Genomic DNA, 23,502 nt, shown 5'->3' with positions numbered 1-23,502 from the left:
GCCCAGATCGAATCGAAACGGCTAAAAACTGCCAAGACCACACGGCCCGGTTTTCTGAGATAAAGCGACAAAAAATGCTGGAACACCACTGAGGGAAGACTGCACAGTCTACAGTAAAATGACACTCATCGAACTGAGGACTGTTTCCATGACGAAGAATTGTGGGTTGACTGGGAGCATCCTATCGGTGACATATTGAATCTCTGTGGTCATGGCAGCCATTAGCAGTGTCCCTGAAGTGTAGTTCACTATGCCGAAAATATTTATTCTGAAAAGAAGGGCATCACTTTTGGTGCTGATCCTGGCTAAAGAGGAACTTGGGGGCATCCTTCTTAAAGAAAAGCGATCCTCGCCTCCAGGCCTGCTGGTATTTGTTTTCGTCTTCAAACGAGCGAGCAAGCCAGTCCCAAGAAACCAGGTGAGGGGAGTTAACTGTGCAAATATGTGCTCTGTTTGATCAAATAAGAGCCAAGCAACAGCGAATGCCCGTAGGCCCTGCGGCCCGCTGGCCCCAGGGCTGCGGGGCCCTCGTGTCCGCTCGTAGGCCCCTCTCGGTCACATCTGGCCCGTGCTGTACGGTGGGCGGTTTGTGAGGTCACACACTGAAATTGTCATGCTCCAGATGCCCCATGTGACCCTGATACCCACACTTCAGCTTGAAGGGCACAGGAATCGGTGGCGGGAGGAGGGGGGCGGGCGGCTGAGTTTACTCTGGGAACAAGGGGAGAAGGTGAGAGTTGGGGGGGGGGGGGGGGGCGGGGTGGCTGGAGAAGCAGTGGAGACAGATGGAAAAAGAGACTGAAAAAGGAGGAGGCAGAGAGCATGTGAGAGAAAGCGAGAGAGGGAGGGAGAGACTGGTTCCCCTGGGGTGGGGGGGGGGTGCGGGGTGGGGGGGATTTGTATCTAGTAGGGGCATCTTTGACTTGATAATCCTGCTCATCACCTTTCAGCACATACCCACCCCCCCCCCACCCCCCCGTCTACCCAAACCCCCTGGGGACAGACCCTCCACCTGTCACCCACGGCCGTACCCCTGGGGGGGGAGGAGGAGGGGGGGTGGCTGTCACTACGGCTGCTGAGGAGTCACCTTTGGGGAAGTGCATCTTAATGAGAGGTGGGGGGGTGAGGTGGGGTGGGGTGGGGGGAGGTGTGAGACAGAAGGAGAGGAGCAGGTCGGAGACAGGTCCCCGCGCTCCTGTTTCAGGTTCTCTTTCTGGGGTCATTTATGACCGCCATGTTTAAAATGTCCTCTGTCATCCGAGGATGTGTGAGCATGTGAGCGTGTGTGTGTGTGTGTGTGTGTGTATGAGTATGTGTCAGTGTGTGTGTGTGTGTGTGTGTGTGTGTGTATGAGTATGTGTCAGTGTGTGTGTGTGTGTGTGAGCATGTGAGCGTGTGTGTGTGTGTGTGTGTGTGTATGAGTATGTGTCAGTGTGTGTGTGTGTGTGTGAGTGTATGAGCATGTGAGCGTGTGTGTGTGAGTGTGAGTGCGTGTGTGAGTGTGTGTGAGCGTGTGTGCGTGTGAGTGCGTGTGTGCATGTGTGAGTGTGCGTGTGTGTGTGTGTGTGTGTGCATGTGTGTGTGAGAACATGTGAGTGCGTGTGTGTGTGTGCGTGTGTGAGTGTGTGTGAGTGTGTGCGTGTGCATAAGTATGTGCATGCGTGCGTGCGTGTGTATGTACTGTATACGTGTGTGTGTGCGTGTGCATATGGGTGGGTGAGTATGTGGATGAGTATGTGTAGATGTGTGTGTGTCTGTAAGAGTGAGTGTGTGTGTGTAGGTGAGTATGAGCAGAGTGCGTGAGTGCTTGTGTGTGTTTGTGAGTGTGAGTCCATGCATGTGTGAATGTGTGCAAGAGATAGGGTGTGAGTGTATGTGTGCCAGTATCACTAACTATGAAGACTCCATGTTCTTCATTTCAAACTACTCTAACATGGATTTACCAGCTTATATCTGCAGTCTTCTGTCCCGGAATCTCTGTACTGTGCGTAACATTCTGAAGAGCTGCTCAGTTGTAATTTAACTTCAGAACCCTCCTAGCGCTCTGGATATCTGCTGTATTATTTTTTCAGCTTTCACAAGCGAGTCTGACTGCTCTCTTTTTGCATCTTAAAGGCAACTAAGTCACTTTTGTGTCCGCCTTTAATATAAGGGCACAGGCTGACCAATCAGAAACGAGATGCCTCCCCTTTTGCCTGTCGGTATACATGTATATATCCTGCACACATCCTGCCTGTGATTGGACAGAATAGTTGGCGACATAATTGATTGGCTGGTGTGTTTTGAATGGTGATTGAGGGGGTGGTTGTGTGCACTGGTCTACAGCCTTCATACTGCGGTGAATTTACACACTTAAACTGGCTGAAATACATTACCCAGCCACCAGCCTATCAGAGCCAGTGTTACTGCCCCGTGACTCACCCGCGGAACATGTCCACAGGAAGCCACAAAGCAAAGGCATCGTGTGTACTCTGTGAGAGCTGATTTCACACTGAACGTTTAACACTGGTGGCGAGCTGCGCAGAGCGATGTTGCAGTTAAGAGCAGGCTGTTCCCCGGGGGGGGGGGGGTGGAGGGAATGCGAGTCAGAGGGCGAAGGAGACAGGAACATAGCGGTCACTCAGAAGGCCGCGCAGCGTGAGCGGGAAGGCAAGGAGGTCGAAGCGAACCGCAGAATGGCGACCGCACTCGATCCCCGAAACGTGACCGGAGCGCGAGAGATTCGCCAGCACTGCAGAGCTCGCCGGGCGTGGCTGTTACAAAGCGCAGCGCACACGCTCCGATTCAATAGCACTGCAGAGCTCATTGGGTGACCAACGCTCTGAAAAGACGGGAGATCAAGAAAACAAATTAAAGTGCCACAGAAGGTCGGGAAGGATTTTGTATTTGCCATTAAAATTCAAAGCCGTAAAAAGTTTGCTTGTTGGTTAGTTTTCAAGGGAGCGCCGTAAACGGTAAATAAAAGGCCAGCAGTCCTGAAGCCCACAGCTATGCACTGTTCACTGTAACCCACAACTATGCCCTGTACACTGTAACCCACAGCTATGCCCTGTACACTGTAACCCACAACTATGCCCTGTACACTGTAACCCACAACTATGCACTGTACACTGTAGCCCACAGCTATGCACTGTACACTGTAGCCCACAGCTATGCACTGTACACTGTAGCCCACAGCTATGCACTGTAGCCCACAGCTATGCACTGTACACTGTAGCCCACAGCTATGCACTGTACACTGTTACCCACAGCTATGCACTGTACACTGTAGCCCACAGCTATGCACTGTACACTGTAGCCCACAGCTATGCACTGTAGCCACACTGACTGAGCCCACAGCTATGCACTGTACCCCACAGCATGCACTGTACACTGTAGCCCACAGCTATGCACTGTAGCCCACAGCTATGCACTGTACAACTGTAGCCCACAGCTATGCACTGTAGCCCACAGCTATGCCCGTACACTGTATCCCACACCTATGCACTAGCCCACAGCTTGCCTAGCCCACAACTATGCACTGTAGCCCACAGCTAGCACTGTACACTGTAGCCCAAAACTATGCACTGTAGCCCACAGCTATGCCCTGTACACTGTAGCCCACAGCTATGCACTGTAGCCCACAGCTATGCACTGTACACTGTAGCCCACAACTATGCACTGTAGCCCACAGCTATGCCCTGTACACTGTATCCCACAACTATGCACTGTACACTGTAGCCCACAACTATGCACTGTATCCCACAACATGCACTGTCACTGTAGCCCACAACTATGCACTGTAGCCCACAACTATGCACTGTACACTGTAGCCCACAGCTATGCACTGTAGCCCACAGCTATGCACTGTACACTGTAGCCCACAACTATGCACTGTAGCCCACAGCTATGCACTGTACACTGTAGCCCACAACTATGCACTGTAACCGACTGCTATGCACTGTAACCCACAGCTATGCACTGAAGCCCACACTATGCACTGTAACCCACAACTATGCCCTGTAACCCACAGCTATGCACTGAAGCCCACACTATGCACTGTAACCCACAACTATGCCCTGTAACCCACAGCTATGCACTGTAGCCCACAGCTATGCCCTGTAACCCACAGCTATGCACTGAAGCCCACACTATGCACTGTAACCCACAACTATGCCCTGTAACCCACAGCTATGCACTAAAGCCCACACTATGCCCTGTAACCCACAACTATGCACTGAAGCCCACACTATGCACTGTAACCCACAGCTATGCCCTGTAACCCACAGCCCACAGCTATGCACTGTAACCCACAGCCCACAGCTATGCCCTGTAGCCCACACTATGCACTGTAGCCCACAGCTATGCCCTGTAGCCCACAGCTATGCCCTGTAACCCACAGCTATGCCCTGTAGCCCACAGCTATGCACTGTAGCCCACAGCTATGCCCTGTAACCCACAGCTATGCACTGAAGCCCACACTATGCACTGTAACCCACAACTATGCACTGTACACTGTAACCCACAGCCCACAGCTATGCACTGTAGCCCACAGCTATGCCCTGTAGCCCACAGCTATGCACTGTAGCCCACAGCTATGCACTGTAGCCCACAGCTATGCCCTGTAACCCACAGCTATGCCCTGTAGCCCACAGCTATGCACTGTAGCCCACAGCTATGCACTGTAACCCACAGCTATGCCCTGTAGCCCACAGCTATGCACTGAAGCCCAGAGCCCACAGCTATGCACTGTAGCCCACAGCTATGCACTGAAGCCCAGAGCCCACAGCTATGCACTGTAACCCACAGCTATGCACTGAAGCCCACAGCTATGCCCTGTAGCCCAGAGCCCACAGCTATGCACTGTAGCCCACAGCTATGCCCTGTAGCCCACAGCTATGCACTGTAGCTTGGGGCTGTTTCCGAGTTATGCCACTTCTCTATAAAAAACATAAATAACTCCAGCCAGAGACACAAGCTGCCAGTGGACTTAATATTCACTACTACACTGCTATTTGCAATGAGAAATGTCAAATGCAATTAGATTAATTTACACACACACACACACACACACCAATAAAAATATGCATACTTTAGTGTTGTTGGAAAGTCTGTTAATACCTAGTTAATGAACAGATTTACAACTTAGCTTCAATCAACGTACTTGAGAGAAAGGGAGAAATTGTGTGTGCACATGTGCACTCGTGTGTTTGTGTGCATGTGTGCACGTGCATGTATATGTTTTTGTGCGTGAGTGTGTGCATGCGTGTGCATGTGCACGTGTATGTTTGTGTGTGTGTGTGTGCATGTGTGTGCATGTGTATGTTTGTGTGCGTGTGCATGTGTATGTTTGTGTGCGTGTGTGCATGCATGTGCACGTATGTTTGTGTGTGTGCATGCGAGTGCATGTGTATGTTTGTGTGCGTGTGTGCGTGTGCATGTGTATGTTTGTGTGCGTGTGTGCGTGTGCATGTGTATGTTTCTGTGCGTGTGTGCGTGCGTGTGTGCATGCATGCGCACGTATGTCTGTGTGCGTGTGCACCCTGGCGCTTTGAGAAGATGGTATCCTGCTTAATCGGGGAGGTTTCTTGAGAAAACCAGTCGTGTAGTCCAGATAGTGTGAATCGAGTGAACGATGTGATCCAGTAATGCTCCTCTCCTGCCGGTCGTCTCCTTCCCCCTGCCTGTCCCTCCTCGCACCGGGGAATTTAAATCACAGCGGTGTAATCCGGCTCACCTGGGCTGCCTTTCCCTCTCATTCGTCCGATCCCTCTGTCCTGCTGTCGGTTAAAAAGCCGAGCGAATTACAGGGCTCCGTGGCAGGGCTGCAGTGCCCCGAGCAGGAGAGGGAAATGACAATTTCCCCCAACAAAGGGCTCCATTAGCGCCGGCTGACCTTGCACCACTGCACCCCGGGGGGGGGGGGGGCGCCTGATGCAACAGTACAGCAAAGACCCCCATCCCAACCCCCCCCGCCCCAGTGCCCCCAACTCGATCTCCAAACTGCACACAGAGGTGCACTCTCTCACACACGCCACACACACACAACACTCACACACATTCACACTACACATCACGCATCACACACACACACTACATATCACACATCACACACACACACTACACATCACACACTACACATCACATATCTCACACACACACTATACTTCACACACTACACATCACATATCTCACACACACACGCACACACACACACACACACTACACCACATATCGCACAGACACGCGCACACACACACACACAAGCACATACACATACACATACACAGACACACTCACTGAAACTGTCCTTTAAAATTGTCCAAGCCCATTTCAGTTCTATATAAGTTTTGTATGACAGAGCAGCTAATGTCTGAACCCAAAACAGTTCTGTATGATACAGCAGCTAAAGTTTGAACACAAAACAGTTCTGTATGATACAGCAGCTAAAGTCTGAACACAAAACAGTTCTGTATGATACAGCAGCTAAAGTTTGAACACAAAACAGTTCTGTATGATACAGCAGCTAAAGTCTGAACACAAAACAGTTCTGTATGATACAACAGCTAAAGTCTGAACACAAAACAGTTCTGTATGATACAGCAGCTAAAGTCTGAACACAAAACAGTTCTGTATGATACAGCAGCTAAAGTCTGAACACAAAACAGTTCTGTATGATACAGCAGCTAAAGTCTGAACACAAAACAGTTCTGTATGAAAGAGCAGCTAAAGTTTGGATACAATAGAGAGACGTATGTGTCAAATAGGCTAAAGTCTATAATGCTGTCATGGACACCTTGAGGAGTCATGAGTTTTGTTGCTGCAAAAAAAAAAAAAAGAAAATTAAGTGACCTCTCAGTCTTCTTGGACAAGTACAAATGAAAGGGGTGTGGAGTGAGTTCCTGACGTTGCATTTTTATAGTTTTGCCGATCGATTTTTGAAGTGCACAGAACAATTATGGCAATTTTTTATTAACCAAGAACAAAAGGTGGAGTGATTTATTTCTTAGGCAGACAGATTTACTGCGTATAATGCTGAAGCCATCTTCTGTCATATAAAGTATGCATTTTACATCAAATGGTTACCCCAAAGAACTTCTCCTTAGTTTGTACTAAAGTTTGTTTTTAGATGCCTGTAGATAAAGGTCTAGGGTTTGATAATAGCCTATAGAGATTTTGTATCAATAAAGAACAGAAGGGGACCGAGCATCAGCCCCTGTGGGACTCCAGTTGAATGTGTAAGGAGTGTGTCGGGAGAGTTTATAAGGACCCTGTAGCCTGGCATTTGAAATGCAATAAAGAGGACAGAGAAATCACTCTGCTGGGTGAAGGTCCTGCTGGATGATGGTCCTGCTGGATGAAGGTGGTGCTGGATGAAGGTTCTGCTGGATGAAGGTTCTGCTGGATGAAGGTGGTGCTGGATGAAGGTTCTGCTGGATGATGGTGGTGCTGGATGAAGGTTCTGCTGGATGAAGGTGCTGCTGGATGAAGGTTCTGATGGATGAAGGTTCTGCTGGATGACGGTGATGCTGGATGAAGGTGATGCTGGATGAAGGTTCTGCTGGATGAAGGTGCTGCTGGATGAAGGTTCTGATGGATGAAGCTTCTGCTGGATGACGATGCTGCTCGATGAAGGTGCAGCTGGATGAAGGTTCTGCTGGATGAAGGTTCTTATGGATGAAGGTTCTGCTGGATGAAGGTGGTGCTGGATGAAGGTTCTGCTGGATGAAGGTGCTGCTGGATGAAGGTTCTGATGGATGAAGGTGCTGCTGGATGAAGGTTCTGATGGATGAAGGTTCTGCTGGATGACGATGCTGATGGATGAAGGTTCTGCTGGATGACGATGCTGCTGGATGAAGGTGCAGCTGGATGATGATGCAGGTGAAAGTGAGACAGTCAGCTGAATTCTGTACACTGGAAAGCCTTAGGTGGGAACAGCAGGCCAGAGAGTCGGTGAGAGTGGTTTTCTTGAAACAGTCTTAACATCAGCTTGTTTAAAATCAATCCATACTCAGGCTTGGGTGAAAGACTCTTCAAACTGCACATTATGAAAGTCACACCGCGAAGCATATTACTGCCATTTATGACACCAGAAATATTAATTTTCAAATCCAGAAGCAGATTGGAGAAAGTGAAATGCCTGATGGGTTTATGAAATTATAAATTTTTGAATGGTGAATTTTCTTTTCTGCCTAGATTCAGGCTAAATTTCCTTTACTTACTTATCTGTTTAAACTTAAGATATCCTTTTCAGTACATTTAATTAAACTGCGGGCACACACAGTGCAATACGTAAATACTTGGGCAGAAACGTTTTTGTTGTTCTGGCTCTGTACTTCAGCACATTGGATTTTAAATGAAAAAAATGAATATGAGGTTTAAGTCTAGATGAGCAGTTCCTTTCTCCTCTGTCCATCACTTTGGTGTAGGTTAATACTCATCTCATCTGTCCATAAGTGTTTGCTCCAGAACAGATTTTAATGTACTTTTTAGCTAAGTCTAACCTGGCCATTCGGTTCTTGAAGCTCGCCAGTGGTTTGCATCTTGTGGCGAATCCTATATGTGAGGTTACACAGTGGTACTTTTCTCTTTAAGGTAGTCTTTGACACATCAATGTCCACATCCTGGAGAGTGTTCTTGTTCTGTTCGACAGTTGAAAAAGGTGTTTTCTTCACAATTGAAAGTATTGTTTTTCATCTACTGCAGTGGTCTTCCGTGGTCTACCAGGTTGCTTGCTATTGCTGAGCTGACCGGAGTGTTATTGCTTCTTAAGGATGTACCAAACAGTTGATTTTGACACACCCAATGTTCTGGCTGAGCCTCTGATTGATTTATTGTGATTTGTCAGCCTCGCGATGGCCTGCTCCAGAGGCATTAACACTTCTTTGGTCCTCGTGTTAAGAGACAACAGCAACGGACTCCTAATGCAAATGCAACACCTAGACCTTTCGTTCGCTTTCTTGTGCATGAACTAATGATATCAGGAGACACAGCTGGCCCAGAAACAACCGAGCAGCCAACTGTCCAATTAATGGACTAAGTATGAAAAGGGCTATAATTCCTACACAGATCACCTGATATGGATGTAAATGCCATTAAATGAGCTTTGCAGTGTTCACTCTCTCATACTCATCAAATCTTCAGTGAATAATCATGTCATTTAAACATTTTATCTAATTCTGTAATTCCAAAATAAAAATTGAGTGTCCAAATTCTTATGATCGTTTGAAAACAAAAAGTCAGCATTTTATTTACATATTTCATTCATTTAATGTTAAATCTGTATGACAGATTTTTTTGTGTATGACAGATATGTAGCTTGTAGGCAAATAATTAAATGAAATCTTAAATCTGGGATCCGAAGATGTAACTTAAATCTAAATCTCAGAATTGTCCTTGTGCCACATCTCAAAAATGAAGATTAAATGACTCATATGCTTTTAAAGGAAAGGTGGATGTCAGTCATGACCACTTAATTGTCCTGATTACTCATCTCCTCGAAGCATTTTTGCGAGGGCTGGTTCTCTGTGCCCCCATGAACAGAGCGCGTGCATTTGCGGTTGTTTGAAGAGCATGACGCTGATGCTTTCCATATGCGGGGGCCTTCTCAGCCACCAGGGCTGACTCTATTCATGCGCTTTTGGGGTGTTCTGGAACCACGCCAGCGACGTCATGTTCCACTTCCATCAACCAGCTGTGAGTTGATTAACGTCCTTGACCGGTGTCATGTTCCCCGTGCTGACACCCATAGACTCCACGCATTACAGAGTAATTGCGTTACATTTAGGTGTTTAGCAGAGCCTCTTATCCAGAGCGACTTACATAAGTGGCCGAACCACATCCCATCAACAAGATTTTATCCTGTAAGATAGCCTTCGTTTTAATCAGAGAGCTGGAATGTATTTTATGAAAGGCTATTCATTTGTGTCACATTCGAGATGCTCGCATGGTGGCTGGCTTAAAGTGCACATTTGTCATAACGGGGTTAAAATGGTTGAGTGGAGCGTTTGGAATGAAGAATTAATTCTGTTGTCGCTCCCTGTTACAGCACCGTGGTCAGTGGTTTTGTAAGTAATATCGGAAGGTTCTTGGCAAAGGTAGATCGATTCAGGTGCATTATTATTATTATTATTATTATTATTATCATTATTATTTATTATCAGCCAATTAATTATTTTTTTCTATAATAGTGCCAAAAATTACTAACAGTGCGGACTCCTTTACATATATGAACGGAAGAGTTAAAAAAAACCCGATTTGGGAAAAATGACTCTCCAAACCCACCCTGAAAGGAAAAAGAGTTTGATGTTGTGGAGAGCGGCTGAATAAGTATGCATCCTGGAGAAACGGGGCCAGTGTTTCTGCGGGCGGAGCGGTGACTCATGTGAAGCCCGGCTCTGTGCCGCTCTGTGAGAGAGCTGCTTACGGAAGCTCTGCACATTAAGGGTATTTGGGTCTCCGATGGGATTCTCGAGTGCAGCACGATGTCCCGGATATGCTTGGGGGGTGGGGGGGGGGCGCCCTAAGGATGCTCTTCAACATCTTTCATGCCCGGAAATGGAGGACTTCAGCCCTCCAGAACAGGGGTGTGGCAAGGGGGGGTGGGGATGGGGTACAGGGGTACATGCCCCCCCCAATGTTTGGAAACAATTAAGGTTGATTCAGCTTTTTTTGTGATCAAATATATTTCTTTCTTTATTTTTTGAGAGTGAAAGTTCTGTAGGGAGAGAGAGGAATTAAAAGACCTTTTGTATATGAGTTGTGTTTTTAGAAAATAAATTCTTGAAGACAAACTATCTATCTTATATTTACATTACATTACATTACATTACAGGCATTTGGCAGACGCTCTTATCCAGAGCGACGTACAACAAAGTGTATAGTATATACAACAAAGTGTATATTTCTGTCTTTCTGTATGTCATATCCTTAAATAATGTAAAAAAAAAAGTTTTGATAGATTTGATAGATCCCATGTGTCAGTAGTGAGTTTGGATGGACAGAGAGGTGGAGGGGAGGTGGTGTTGAGGTGTAGAGTAGCTCTACTCCACCCTTGTTCAGTGGACATGCCTCATCAGCACCCCACACTCTGTGTAAGACACATTCATTGCACATTTATTATGTGTGCATTTAATTATGTAACTAAAAATAGAATGTTTGTGATGTATTTAATTCACACATCGCAGTTAAATATGGTTTACGTTGATTAAACATGATACTTTCATTCCTGTGGCCTCTTGAGGGTGTCTACTGTTAGCCAATTACTCACGAGGAGATATCTCACACGCATACAGGACAATAAAACAACAACCAGGCCAGCCCTTGCTGATGAGAATGGGTGAGGCTAGCATGTGTCTGCATCTTTAATACCCATAGCTGGCTCTAGTGGAGCCAATGAACTTTTCTACTTACTATAGCCTAATATTTATTATCAGGATGAGGAGACATTGGTAGAGGACCATCCCGGAACACAAGGAATCAGCAACTTCGAAAACAAGATACCTGTGTCCTGACCCCGAGCATGGTCTCTTTGTGCCCAAACACAAACACTGGCCCACAGAGACACAGAGACCCAAACACTGGCCCACAGAGACACAGAGACCCAAACACATCTCACACAGAGACACAGAGACCCAAACACATCTCACACAGAGACACAGAGACCCAAACACATCTCACACAGAGACACAGAGACCCAAACACATCTCACACAGAGACTCAGAGACCCAAACACTGGCACACAGAGACACAGAGACCCAAACACTGGCCCACAGAGACTCAGAGACCCAAACACATGCCACAGAGACACAGAGACCAACACATCTCACACAAGACCAAACACTGCACACAGAGACACAGAGACCCAAACACTGCCCACAGAGACTCAGAGACCCAAACACATCTCACACAGGGGACACAGAGACCCAAACACGTCTCACACAGAGACACAGAGACCCAAACACTCTCACACAGAGACACAGAGACCCAAACACGTCTCACACAGAGACACAGAGACCCAAACACTGGCCCACAGAGACTCAGAGACCCAAACACATCTCACACAGAGACACAGAGACCCAAACACATCTCACACAGAGACACAGAGACCCAAACACTGGCCCACAGAGACTCAGAGACACAAACACGTCTCACACAGAGACACAGAGACCCAAACACATCTCACACAGAGACTCAGAGACCCAAACACTGGCCCACAGGGACACAGAGACCCAAACACTGGCCCACAGGGACACAGAGACCCAAACACGTCTCACACAGAGACACAGAGACCCAAACACATCTCACACAGAGACACAGAGACCCAAACACTGGCCCACAGAGACTCAGAGACCCAAACACATCTCACACAGAGACACAGAGACCCAAACACATCTCACACAGAGACACAGAGACCCAAACACATCTCACACAGAGACCCAAACACTGGCACACAGAGACACAGAGACCCAAACACTGGCCCACAGAGACTCAGAGACCCAAACACATCTCACACAGAGACACAGAGACCCAAACACATCTCACACAGAGACACAGAGACCCAAACACATCTCACACAGAGACACAGAGACCCAAACACATCTCACACAGAGACACAGAGACCCAAACACATCTCACACAGAGACACAGAGACCCAAACACTGGCCCACAGAGACTCAGAGACCCAAACACATCTCACACAAAGACACAGAGACACAAACACATCTCACACAGAGACTCAGAGACCCAAACACATCTCACACAGAGACTCAGAGACCCAAACACATCTCACACAGTGAAAATGCTGCTCATTCTTCTCGAGTATGTCCATTTATTTAGGATACCGGGGGCGGGGGGGGCAACGCACATATTGAGAGGAGCAAGGAGACATGCAGCAGCTGCGTTAAATTTGCCTGCCACTTCCAATACCTCTCTTAGATTGCACAAACCCCTGTCCCACCACTGCAGAAACAAATTGGAAAGAAAATTTGTAATGATACAGAAAACAACGGCTCTAGCACTAAAAACAACCAGATGAAACTGCAGCCTCCAGAATGCTACGTTCAGAGCAGAAAATAAAGAACAAGAAAAAGAAATAGACTGACCTGTCAGTCATATTGTACTGGTTGATGTTAAGGTACTTGTTCCTGAATTTAAGAAAGGACAAACAGATTTTTTTTTTATATTGGTTGCTGAATGCATAAACATGCACATTGACGGATAACTGGCCACTTTATTGTGAAGTACACACTGACAGGACTATGTAACAAAAAATAATTAAATTAAAGGTAAACAGTGGCTAACCACACATGGGTCGAATAATTATTTTGAAAGATTAAAACCATGTAGGCCCTTTTGACACATGGCCTTTTAAATGAACGTGTATGAAATTCCCTAATAAATCCAATGCGTTGCATTTCATAGTTCTGTCCAAAACGCAATAATTCGGATCTGGCTCGGATTTGTCAAAATTGTTGCGTCTTCCGGTGTCAGATCTGAATCGTTGCGGCACGCGTCTTCTTCTGTCACCGACGTTCTGCTGACAAATAACAGCCCGTAATAAGCGTGCGGGAGTCGCGAGGCAATCTGTTGTACTGATGGTTGTCAGGTCACGCAACACTGAGCGCAGCAACCAGGAGAAAAGCGATCTCGGTCTGAACACATGGAATCGGATATGCATGAAGCGCGCAGAAGATCAGCTGTACACTGTCGAGCGCATATATCGCGTGCATGGAAGTCCTATTTACCAACTGTAACAAATGTGAGTATAAACGAGGCCTACACCAGCAAAACTCCTGCATATTACTGCCAGTTTTAATACACATCTTTTGTCAATATTTACAACACACTTCTTTATTCATATGATGGTACATTTTGGTCAATAGGCTATCGTTTCTGTTTGGGAATTCTCAGGGATCTACCGTAGTGTTTTGAAATTGTGCCTGCATCTCGCGCCAATGTGTTTAAAGTGTGTGTCTGCAGTTAATGAGTGATCCTGGCAAAAAAGTTGCGAGCTTGTTATCAATGGAGAACAATCTGAGAGATTGAGAGCGATCGTCCGTTGCGAGGCAAGGTCTCGGCCCATCGTTTCACCCGCCGCCATCCAGCTTTAAAGCTGCGTTTTATTCATTCTCGCCTCCTCGCGCTGTTATAACTCACCTCGCGCGCCTCCTCATTGTCCTGTCGCATTTATTCTTTTATATTCCTCTCATAATTGCTTGTCTGCATCGCTATTGTTATTGCAATCTCTCCCCTCGTCTTTTATGTTCCTTTCTTTTGGTTTTGTATGCATCGCCTGTTCCTTGAAACTCATTTTAATGTGATTGCAGCTTTTAACCTAATTATAATGACCTTGGCTTTTCTTGTTGTCTTCTATTATTTGCATCTGTCGAGTGAAGTTCTTTGATAATTTTTAAGAAAGCATAATAATAATAATAATAATAATCATAATTATTATTATTATTATTATTATTTGTAGTAGTAGTAGTAAGAATAATTAGAAGAAGAATTCACTACAGTGATACACTGAAAGCTCGATGCAGTTAAACATTGTTCCCATTGTGCACATGTTGTAGCCTACACTGCTGACAGAACTCACAGCTATATGTGCTGTACCATATTAGGCTCCGCCTATTGTTTGCCATGAGCGCAGCGGTTATACTGTACAATACACGTCTTCTGTTCAGCTGCCATGGAGAATACAGGTCTGCAGTATCTGGGGAGTCAGTCCTCTAAGAAAGAAGCTGATGTTATCACTGAAGTCTCAAGTGCCCATGTACTAGTCTTGGAACCCAGTCGGTCACATCTCAAGAGGTCTGAAGATCCAGGACCGGTTTGACCTTTTTGGGGTGCAGTGGATAAGGTTAGGATATGTTGCATGGAAAACTGATCCTAGATCAGCGCTTGTGCTCTGAGATGCTTTATGAATATGGGTCATATACAGGATCAGTTTTGCCTTTTTTTTATCATGTCACGGGGAAAATTAGGATGTGGACGAGAGAAACCCGATCCAACACCAACTCTTCTACTCTGACACGCTTTATCAATTCGAGCCGTGGTATGGAAAATGGACCCACAATGCAAAAAAAAAAAGTCTGTCTTAACAAGTTCTTATTCTTATAATGAGACTTGAAATCTTATTTTTATGACTTTTTCTCTCGTGTAAAAAATATGACCTTAAGTTTTGCTTGACAAGTAAAATTGTCTTATCGCACTGGCAAATCTTGAAAGGAATCAAACTTTCTAACCTCACTGGCATTTGCAAAAAAAATATAGAAATAAGATTTCAAAATATGCAACAAAAAAGCTCATTACGATTGAATTACTTATTTTTTGGTTTTCACTGTGTATAACCAAAAGGCTAAATCTTTGCACTAAGCTCATTTACACACTGTCGCCTGGCTGTAGCAGTAGTTTATATTTATCTGTAGTTTAATTATCCAATCCCACAGTGGGGTGTATAAGATACCTTATATTACACAGATCACCACACTGCAAACAAACATTTCACGGGAAAGCAAGCTTCCCTTCAAGCTAAATCCTCACCACAAATGTATTGCATCTATGGTATATGAGCACCGAGCATTTGACAAAACATGACTTTGGTTCAGGACTGAGAATTTTTCAATGTCCAAGGTAGGACAAGGGGAACTGTGATCAATGTACCTGCATGGAGCAGAGCATCCATATATGGCATGTATATGTTCATATATATAGGGCATATATGACATTCCTCCATTTTGATTTGGCCTGAGGTGAAAAATGGGGCAGTCATTGTTGGTTGATGTTAACAACACTGACTAACTGTAGATATGCCCATGCGTGAGCTATGGATTTTTACCTGTCCCAGGATCCTTTGCGTTCAGCCAGTCAACCAAGCACACCTTTAATCCTTAAAGGCTGAATTCTCATATCTCCGTATGTAAAGCACAATTCAGAATATAGGGAAAATCTAGGACATTATAGAATATTAAAGGGGAAAACATGGGATATTAAAGGGAAAAATATGTACAGCCAAGATCAATATACAGATGAATGGAAATGTTCCATGGATACAAAATTATTTTAAGATCATCAATTTAACTCGTCAGCTGTTTATTAAATAATAATTACTGAAATAAAGGAAGATTATTCACACATCACATTTAATAGCGTTTAGAGATCTTTAATGATAACACCATTTACAAGCACGGAGTTTACACATAAACAAGCTACATCATCATCATCATCATCATCATCGTCGTCGTCGGTCCTTAGAATATTTTCTGTATTCACAAGGGGGCGATAAAGCGCCATAATTTCCAAATGCCGTGGGCGCGCGCACAGAAAGTGCTAAATCCAACCTGCATATAGACTACCCACCGTACGGGTGTTTTGTAATTACGATCACACGCGCACACCCCTCCATCTGTGGTCCGTTGACAAGCAGCCCTTCATGCCTGTACGCGCCGTCGGCACGGCTTTAGTCCTTCTATGTGCCGTATGGTCGTAAAAGTCCATGCTACTCGTCACCGTTTAATGTTGCTTAACATATCGATGGTTCCGGGACATGACTACCGGCCTCGCGCTAGTTCACCACCGCGGGGGATTCGTTGAAAGTCGACTGCACTAACGGGTTCAAAAATGCAGCTACTGTGTATAATGTAGACAGTGAAAAATAATGACGGATCTGATATTGTCTTCTAGACAGCAAAATATTCAGTACCTTATTGGACACACATGTTCTCTGTCAGAGTTGAATTACCAATGGAAATTTTACAGTGTTAACGGTGGCGTGTCTCTGAATGATTAGACATTTAAATTAAAGGTACGTTTACTGCACAATACATTTTGTTTTAAACGCTAACGGCGCATGAGCCAGTACATTTCAGATGCTCATACTATCTTATTAATTTAGCGAGTGTATAATTTTAAGTCCAATGTTCACAATATTCTGTACGCTCACCAGCGAGATATCTGCTTGGTTGCGTAACAGACTTTGTGCCCGGTGTAAAGAAAGGGCCCTTCAGATATTTTGATATTTTTAAAGTGTGATAGGTCTCTTCCCGATAGTTCCGCCCGATCCTCTTCTCAAATATTCACTGCATATAAAGTCAACCAATTTGTGCGGACGATTGCCGTGTGTAATTCTCGGTAATACCCAATGCAATATTGTGTTCCAGCGCGTGGGCCCGGGTGTTGGTGGGCGCCTTAGCCTGTACTGCGCTGAAATAAGCCATAACCGTTCTAATTTGCAGGCGACAGGCCGTGGAATCACCAACTCACTGATCGAGTTTCCAATAAAATAACAGGGAGGATAAGATGTCCTGAAACGTGACAGGCCTACTCCTGTCGAGCGAAAGGTGGAAAGCTCAAGTTTATCATTCAGACCTTTACTTGATTGTGTCAATATCTAAAGCATTTCTTCCTTACACTTGGTCAGCCTGTCAATAACCACATCTCTGCCAGCCTCCGCACACCAGGCCAGGCACAACAGAATGAGAACTGTGACCAGCATTTAAACGGTGCTTTTCTGAGGTAGCCTACGCCGCGGTGCTAGCATCACTTCCAACCTCATCCTGCCCATCCTACCCATTTCACACACACACACACACACACACACACACACACACACGTGATCGTACTGGGATGTGAAGATTAAGTTTCAAAAGATACCCCTTCCAACCACTCCCAAAAATTAGTCCCAGCCACACAGAAACAAGACATTATCAGAGGAGACTCAACTCTTTTCCTGATCACTACATTTTCGCAGTATGTGATTCGTAGATATGGCGTACATTGCACCAGTAAACCTGCAGATCCATTTGTGGCCCAACAAAAGATGTGCTTTTCCAGACAATGCAGAGGATGTTTGCTCTCGCAAGAAAATGGTTCACTGCCAACGTGGTTGTCATGAAACCACGCGGTCGATTGGATGCTGATCTTTAAAAAATAATTTTGTAATGTAACTGTTACAAATGTTGAGATGTTGGGCCAGTGTTTGTACATGCTGCGTCTTTGTGCATTTATATAATCAGTGTAGTCTTTCATCTAAAGATTTGTATTAGAGACAAAGGAAATAGCCATGTCCAAATATTATAATATGAAAAATATTACATATGTTACATATATTACATGATGATCAGATTGCACAAAATTGTCCTTTATGTATTTACAGCTTTGTAGATTGGTTTAGAGTACAGCTCTATAAAAAAAACAACCAATCCAGGTTTGTAAATGTATAAACAAATTGCTCATATATTTTTTATCTCCTGTCTCTAGAAAAATTTCAAATTACATGCTTGTTAGAAATGAAAAATCTTTGAAATAGCAATATCACCCCTTATATTTGTCATTAACTCTATGTGTGCTTCGGTTATTTGCCAATTAATGCTCTTCTTAAAAGACCCACATGTCTTGGCAAAGCACATTTACCTTGCATCCAAACAGGATTCCAAGCTCCAGTCCGCATACTACCTGTCCATCACGTTACACCTGTTAAATATTGACGAGCAGGACCGGCATACATCCAGGCACTCTGAGATTTAATGACCTATCTTGACCCCGATGCTACAATGTCTACAGCTGTTCTAGTGCATTTCATACAAATCTTCCACAACTGCTTTGTTAAAATGGCCAGAGCTAAGACTGTTTGGGGAAAATTGAGATGCTGCAGGAATATTCTGTTAGTACTCTACCCACTTCCTCTCTCCAATTGAGAATAGTATTATGAAACCAGAGCATATCCCGGAACCTCTGTCTCATCTGCTGATAATGTCTGAGCATATTCACCGATCTGCATGTTATCCGGATGGAATGACAAGCAAGCCCAGGAAAAAAGCATTAAGGTATGAAACCAATTAATCTGTGCAGAGATATGTGGCATTGGCTGGCATGCTAGACACAGCTAATCTGGTCTGGGCTTCACCAAAAAAAAAAAAAAAAGAATTAAATAATAATCTGAAAGTGAAATATTCCAAGAGGAGTTATATTTAAGGTAAAAGTGTAATTCACTGCAGTGTATTTTGTCTTATTTTCTGTAAATGCAGATAATAACCTCAACTGTGATGACAGAATAATCCAATATGGTGACTGTATGATTGGGTCCTTGTGGTCGTTTCTTTTCTAACAATGCTAATGGTTGTTAGCTTGGATAACATTTATACTTATTGGTTATGAATGGGCCTCTGTGCCTTGGTGATGCCACATTTTTGTATTTATTGAGAATAACACTGGTGTTTTCCACTGCTGTACATTGCTCTGGATAAGAGTGTCTGCTAAGTGACTGTAATATAACGTAATCACCGGTCAATTAAATATTCACAACTTCATGTTCCAATTGAGATACAATAGATCATTACATTATATTTGTTCCAGATGTAAAATTTGACACAACATAATACCACCGACATGTGTTTTTGGGATATTTGAGTAATATGCCATACTTTATAGATATTTGGACTAGAGTGGACTTCATTAAAACAAATTTAATATCATTACTTGTATAATTCACATTCAAATCTGGAGGCCACATCCTATACCCAATCATCTGAATTGTTGCTTTGGGCTAAAAACCTGTTTTATAGACCTGTTTGCTCATCTTTTCATGCAGAAGAAAGCCTTGGTCTGTTCCTTTCATATTTCAGAGAACTCTTGTAAAAAAAAAAAAAGTAATAGGCTAATAATAAGCCATTCAATATATCTCTGAAGTGTGTCGTCTATTTACGCACGTTCAAAACTGATATCGTTATTTTTCATTTTCCATAAAATGTAGCTGTTATGCATGTGGTGTCTGGGTTTTTATGGTACATGTGTGTGTGTATTGCTACTTTTGAAGTTACCAGTGACGTATGATTTCACTGAATGTCCCTGAAGGAGACTATTATAATTAGTCGTCACTTTACGGTCATATATCGAATAAAGCAATCTCTCAACGTGTAGTTTATTTATTTATTTATTCTAGGTCGATATATTACAGAAGCCCAGGGTGAAAACGTTTGTTATGATTTCATGGTTACTGAATCACTCCAAGACCACCGGCACGTTTGCTAGCAGATTTTCCCTCTGAAGTGTAGTTATTGTTCTGAGCATCAGATCATGCTCACTCGGAAGCTTGCGTGCGTGCGTGCGTGTGTACGCGCGTGTGTGTGTTGGATGGGATTATGGGAGGCAATATATACAATACCTGTTGGTATTCGGTATTCAAGACCTCTATTCAGACCGCGAAAGTAGAGAGGGTGGATAGGAGAGAATGACTGCCTAGCATGTGTGTGTGCGCGTATGTGTGTGAGAGAGACAGAGACAGAGGGGGAGAGAGAGAGAGAGAAAAAGAAAGGGAAGACAGAGCAGAGTGAGTGAGTCGGTGAAAACATCGAAGGAAACGCATTTGCTTTTATAAACAGCAGGACGGGACTCACTGGCTGACTGGGCGGAGGGCACGCGCATTACTCCTGATCTTCTGGCGTATCTCACCGTGTTTCCTTAACGAGGTGACTTCGCTCCACCGCGAGAAAACCAAACAAAAAAAAAAAAAACAAACAAAAAAAAAAACTCCACGACTCTAGGAGCGTCCAACCGTGGCCACAATCTATGGATACATTTTATACTCGCGAGACGGACTTTAGAAGCTGATTTGACTTTTAATAGACTACAACGATTCAACTCCGATATAACCTCAGAAACACACTGCCCCGTTTTTTTTCACATTTTTCTCCTTTTTGCCTGCCTCTTGGATTGTGTGTAATCCCTGACTGTCCCTCTGTCTGTATGTGTTAACCCAGGGGGATTAAATACCTCGCGGAGCCCGCTGTTCGGGAGGTGCGATGAAGGTGTTCTGCTGGAGTTTTCTGATCCTCAACCAGTGGATTCTACGAAAGGTAGGCGGTCTGTCTTGCACGCGACACACGCTTTTTAAAAAGTTAACTGCGCTTTTCCGGTGACGGGTGTCTGCGGACAGCGGTCCAATGTAAATTGCCAACCAGAGTAAATTTAAAAATCAGTTTTCGGTTCGATTAGAGATCCTGATGTGATTCACTTAAAATGCATTGCCGCGGCGGATGCTTGCTATGGGGACGTCTGGCAAATGCATGTTTTACGTGCCAAGGTTCCACACAACGGGAAGAGCAAAGTAAAAACCAAACATTTTTGGGACAATGCGTTCTGAAATTACTTTAAAAAACTAAGATGAAATAAAATTTTGTCTCTTCTTGATTAACATCAGTCTGTTAAAATGTTAAGTGTGAAATATATGCCTGTCAGTAAACTTTCGTTTTGTGACAATATAAAAGATTTGACGTAAATCAAAACTTTCTGGTGACATCTATATATAGCCTAGGTAGCATGCTCTATAGAGTTTAGAGTCCGCTGTTGACCATTGTTATGTGTTTAAAAACAACTTTTAACATGTAGGATAGATTTGTTCGGAAGAAATAAGATGATATAGTTTCAAGAGGTAGGCTAATTGGAGAGATCAACACATTCTTTCTTGCGTAGCCACCTGGTTGCGCATGGTTGTCCGAACCTAATTGAATGTCATTTGATCAGGTTTTTCGTTCATTGCATCAGTCTTAGTGTAGCTTTCAGGACTATCCTACAAATGCAAATATGGATCTCCAGTCAGAGTTATAATGTCAAAGACTGTGTGTGTTATATATTTGTTCCCATATATGCTTCGCTATAACGTATTCAGATATTAACCTCACAGTGGCATAGTGCGTCTGTGCGTGCGTTCATGCGTCGTGGTTGAGTGTGTGTGTGCGTTGTGTTTTTTATGAGCTTTTATGAGTTGTAGTTCTTTGAGAAATATCTTTCTACACTTACGCAAAAGGTTTGGGATTGAGGAATTCTCATTTAAAATACAACGAGCGTCGTTCATGGACGACAGTGAGAAGCGAATGTAAAGTAACGCACCGATGGATGTTGAGACACCTGGGTTCCGGTGGTTGTCAGAACGGGTGCTCACGCAAAGCTCTGCGCACAACAAAATGTGTTTTTTAATACACCAGACTTTAGAATGTGCTGCTGACTAATATTTACCATGCAATCCAGGATTTTGTCTGTGTAAACGAATGAGGAAACTGTTTTTTTTTTTGTTATTATTTATAAAAGTTTATCTATGTACATCCTCGTTCCTAAAATTCTGGTTCATCTCTACATCGCTTTCCAAAAAAAAAAAAAAAAAAAGTTTATCTAATTGTATCACTCTCCGTGTATCACGTTTATATCACTGTCTATCAGGGACATTTGACTGTCCGCGTAATTTTCACAGCTGTGAAATATGTCAGGTGAATTTCAGGAACTTTACATCCTGGTTTGATACCAACAGAGGGATCTTTTTTTACCTGCAGCGTCCGCTTCAGGAATTGGCTTTGCAGGACTTTTGATTATTTAAAGACAATTCAAGTATTTTTGTACTTACTAAATCATTCTGGGAGCGGTGTTTAATTAGCTGAGGGGCAACGGCATATTTGCACTATTCTTATTGAAATTCTTTCTCTTTCCGCGCAAATCCATAGGACACCCAGAGCGGTTCTACACAATGTAGTTACACACTGAAAGAGAAAACATGATCTGGGAATTGTTTGTTTCATGATATGAAAGCGTGCTAACACTCACATAGTAGGATTCATATGTAGGCCTATTAGGGTGCAAGCCCTCGAAGGCGACAGGCAACCTATTATTATTATTATTATTATTATTGTTGTTGTTGTTGTTGTTGGTGTTGTTAATATTATTGAATACAATCTCTTTTTTCCCTGTAGTGTGGTGTGTCAACATGATAACGCATGTACTACAGTACATAAATATTACCCTGAATTGGTCAAATTTTATCTGCCACATCTTGGGGAAGAAATAATTTATATTTGCGAGCACCTTAACCGTGGCGTTTAGAGCACAATGTTTTCTGTCGGGTTCAGTTCGACATTATTTGTTTTTGAGCAGCAATCGGGTGAAGAATGTGACTTAATGTAGGCTATATACTGTGGAATTTATGGCTCGCGGTGCCACACTGGCAAACTGACTGAATTCTAAAGCGACAAAAAAACACTTCCAACTACTTTATCGCTTTGAAACGTCCTTGGGCAGTCAGGCGCCATACTAAAATGATTGACCAATTAAAATCTCAAATATTCCGCAAAGATACATAGTAAGCAAGCGTTGTCTTGTAAATGTATTATTGTCTCAACGCGAAATTTCAGTGGCAATGAAGATTTGTTGTTGATTTGACTATGACATCTATATAAAATCAAAGTACAATATCACATCTTGTCTCGTGTTCAGTGAGTAGCTCGCGCTGTCCTCGGGCGCTGGTGCTGAATTGCTGAGCTCGAAACGGAGGGTGGTGCGAAAGAGGGAGGGAGGGAGGGGGCGCGCGGAGAAGCGTTCAGTCCCGAGGCGCGCCAAAGCCGGAGCGCTGTATAAAAATGATTAAAAATTCGCTTCGGTGGCTTTAACATAACTGACTTTATGATAACTTCGCACGCATTTGAAGTGAGAGAAACCGAATTCCAAACTCCATTAGTTATAGATTTATTACTGATGATATAT

General features: G+C 44.1%; 1 protein-coding gene across 2 annotated transcripts in view; it reads left to right on the top strand.

Moving 5' to 3' along the window:
• Positions 1 to 23,502, top strand: part of LOC135238142 (neurexophilin-2) — a 101,850-nt gene that overhangs the window by 2,148 nt on the left and 76,200 nt on the right. The window contains exons 1-2 of one of the 2 annotated variants that reach the window (XM_064305845.1): positions 20,244 to 20,444; positions 20,736 to 20,831. In XM_064305845.1, the coding sequence (XP_064161915.1) occupies positions 20,778 to 20,831 (54 nt within the window). In that variant the 5' untranslated portion in view covers positions 20,244 to 20,444; positions 20,736 to 20,777. Of the gene's footprint in view, positions 1 to 20,243; positions 20,445 to 20,735; positions 20,832 to 23,502 lie in introns of those variants that run through there. The other variant, XM_064305844.1, reaches the window with a different exon arrangement.

This window comes from Anguilla rostrata, chromosome 13 (genome assembly GCF_018555375.3).
Source record: "Anguilla rostrata isolate EN2019 chromosome 13, ASM1855537v3, whole genome shotgun sequence".
Taxonomy (NCBI): Eukaryota; Metazoa; Chordata; class Actinopteri; order Anguilliformes; family Anguillidae; genus Anguilla; species Anguilla rostrata.
Note: the sequence above shows the minus strand (reverse complement) of the source record. Positions and strands in the feature narration are given on the sequence as shown.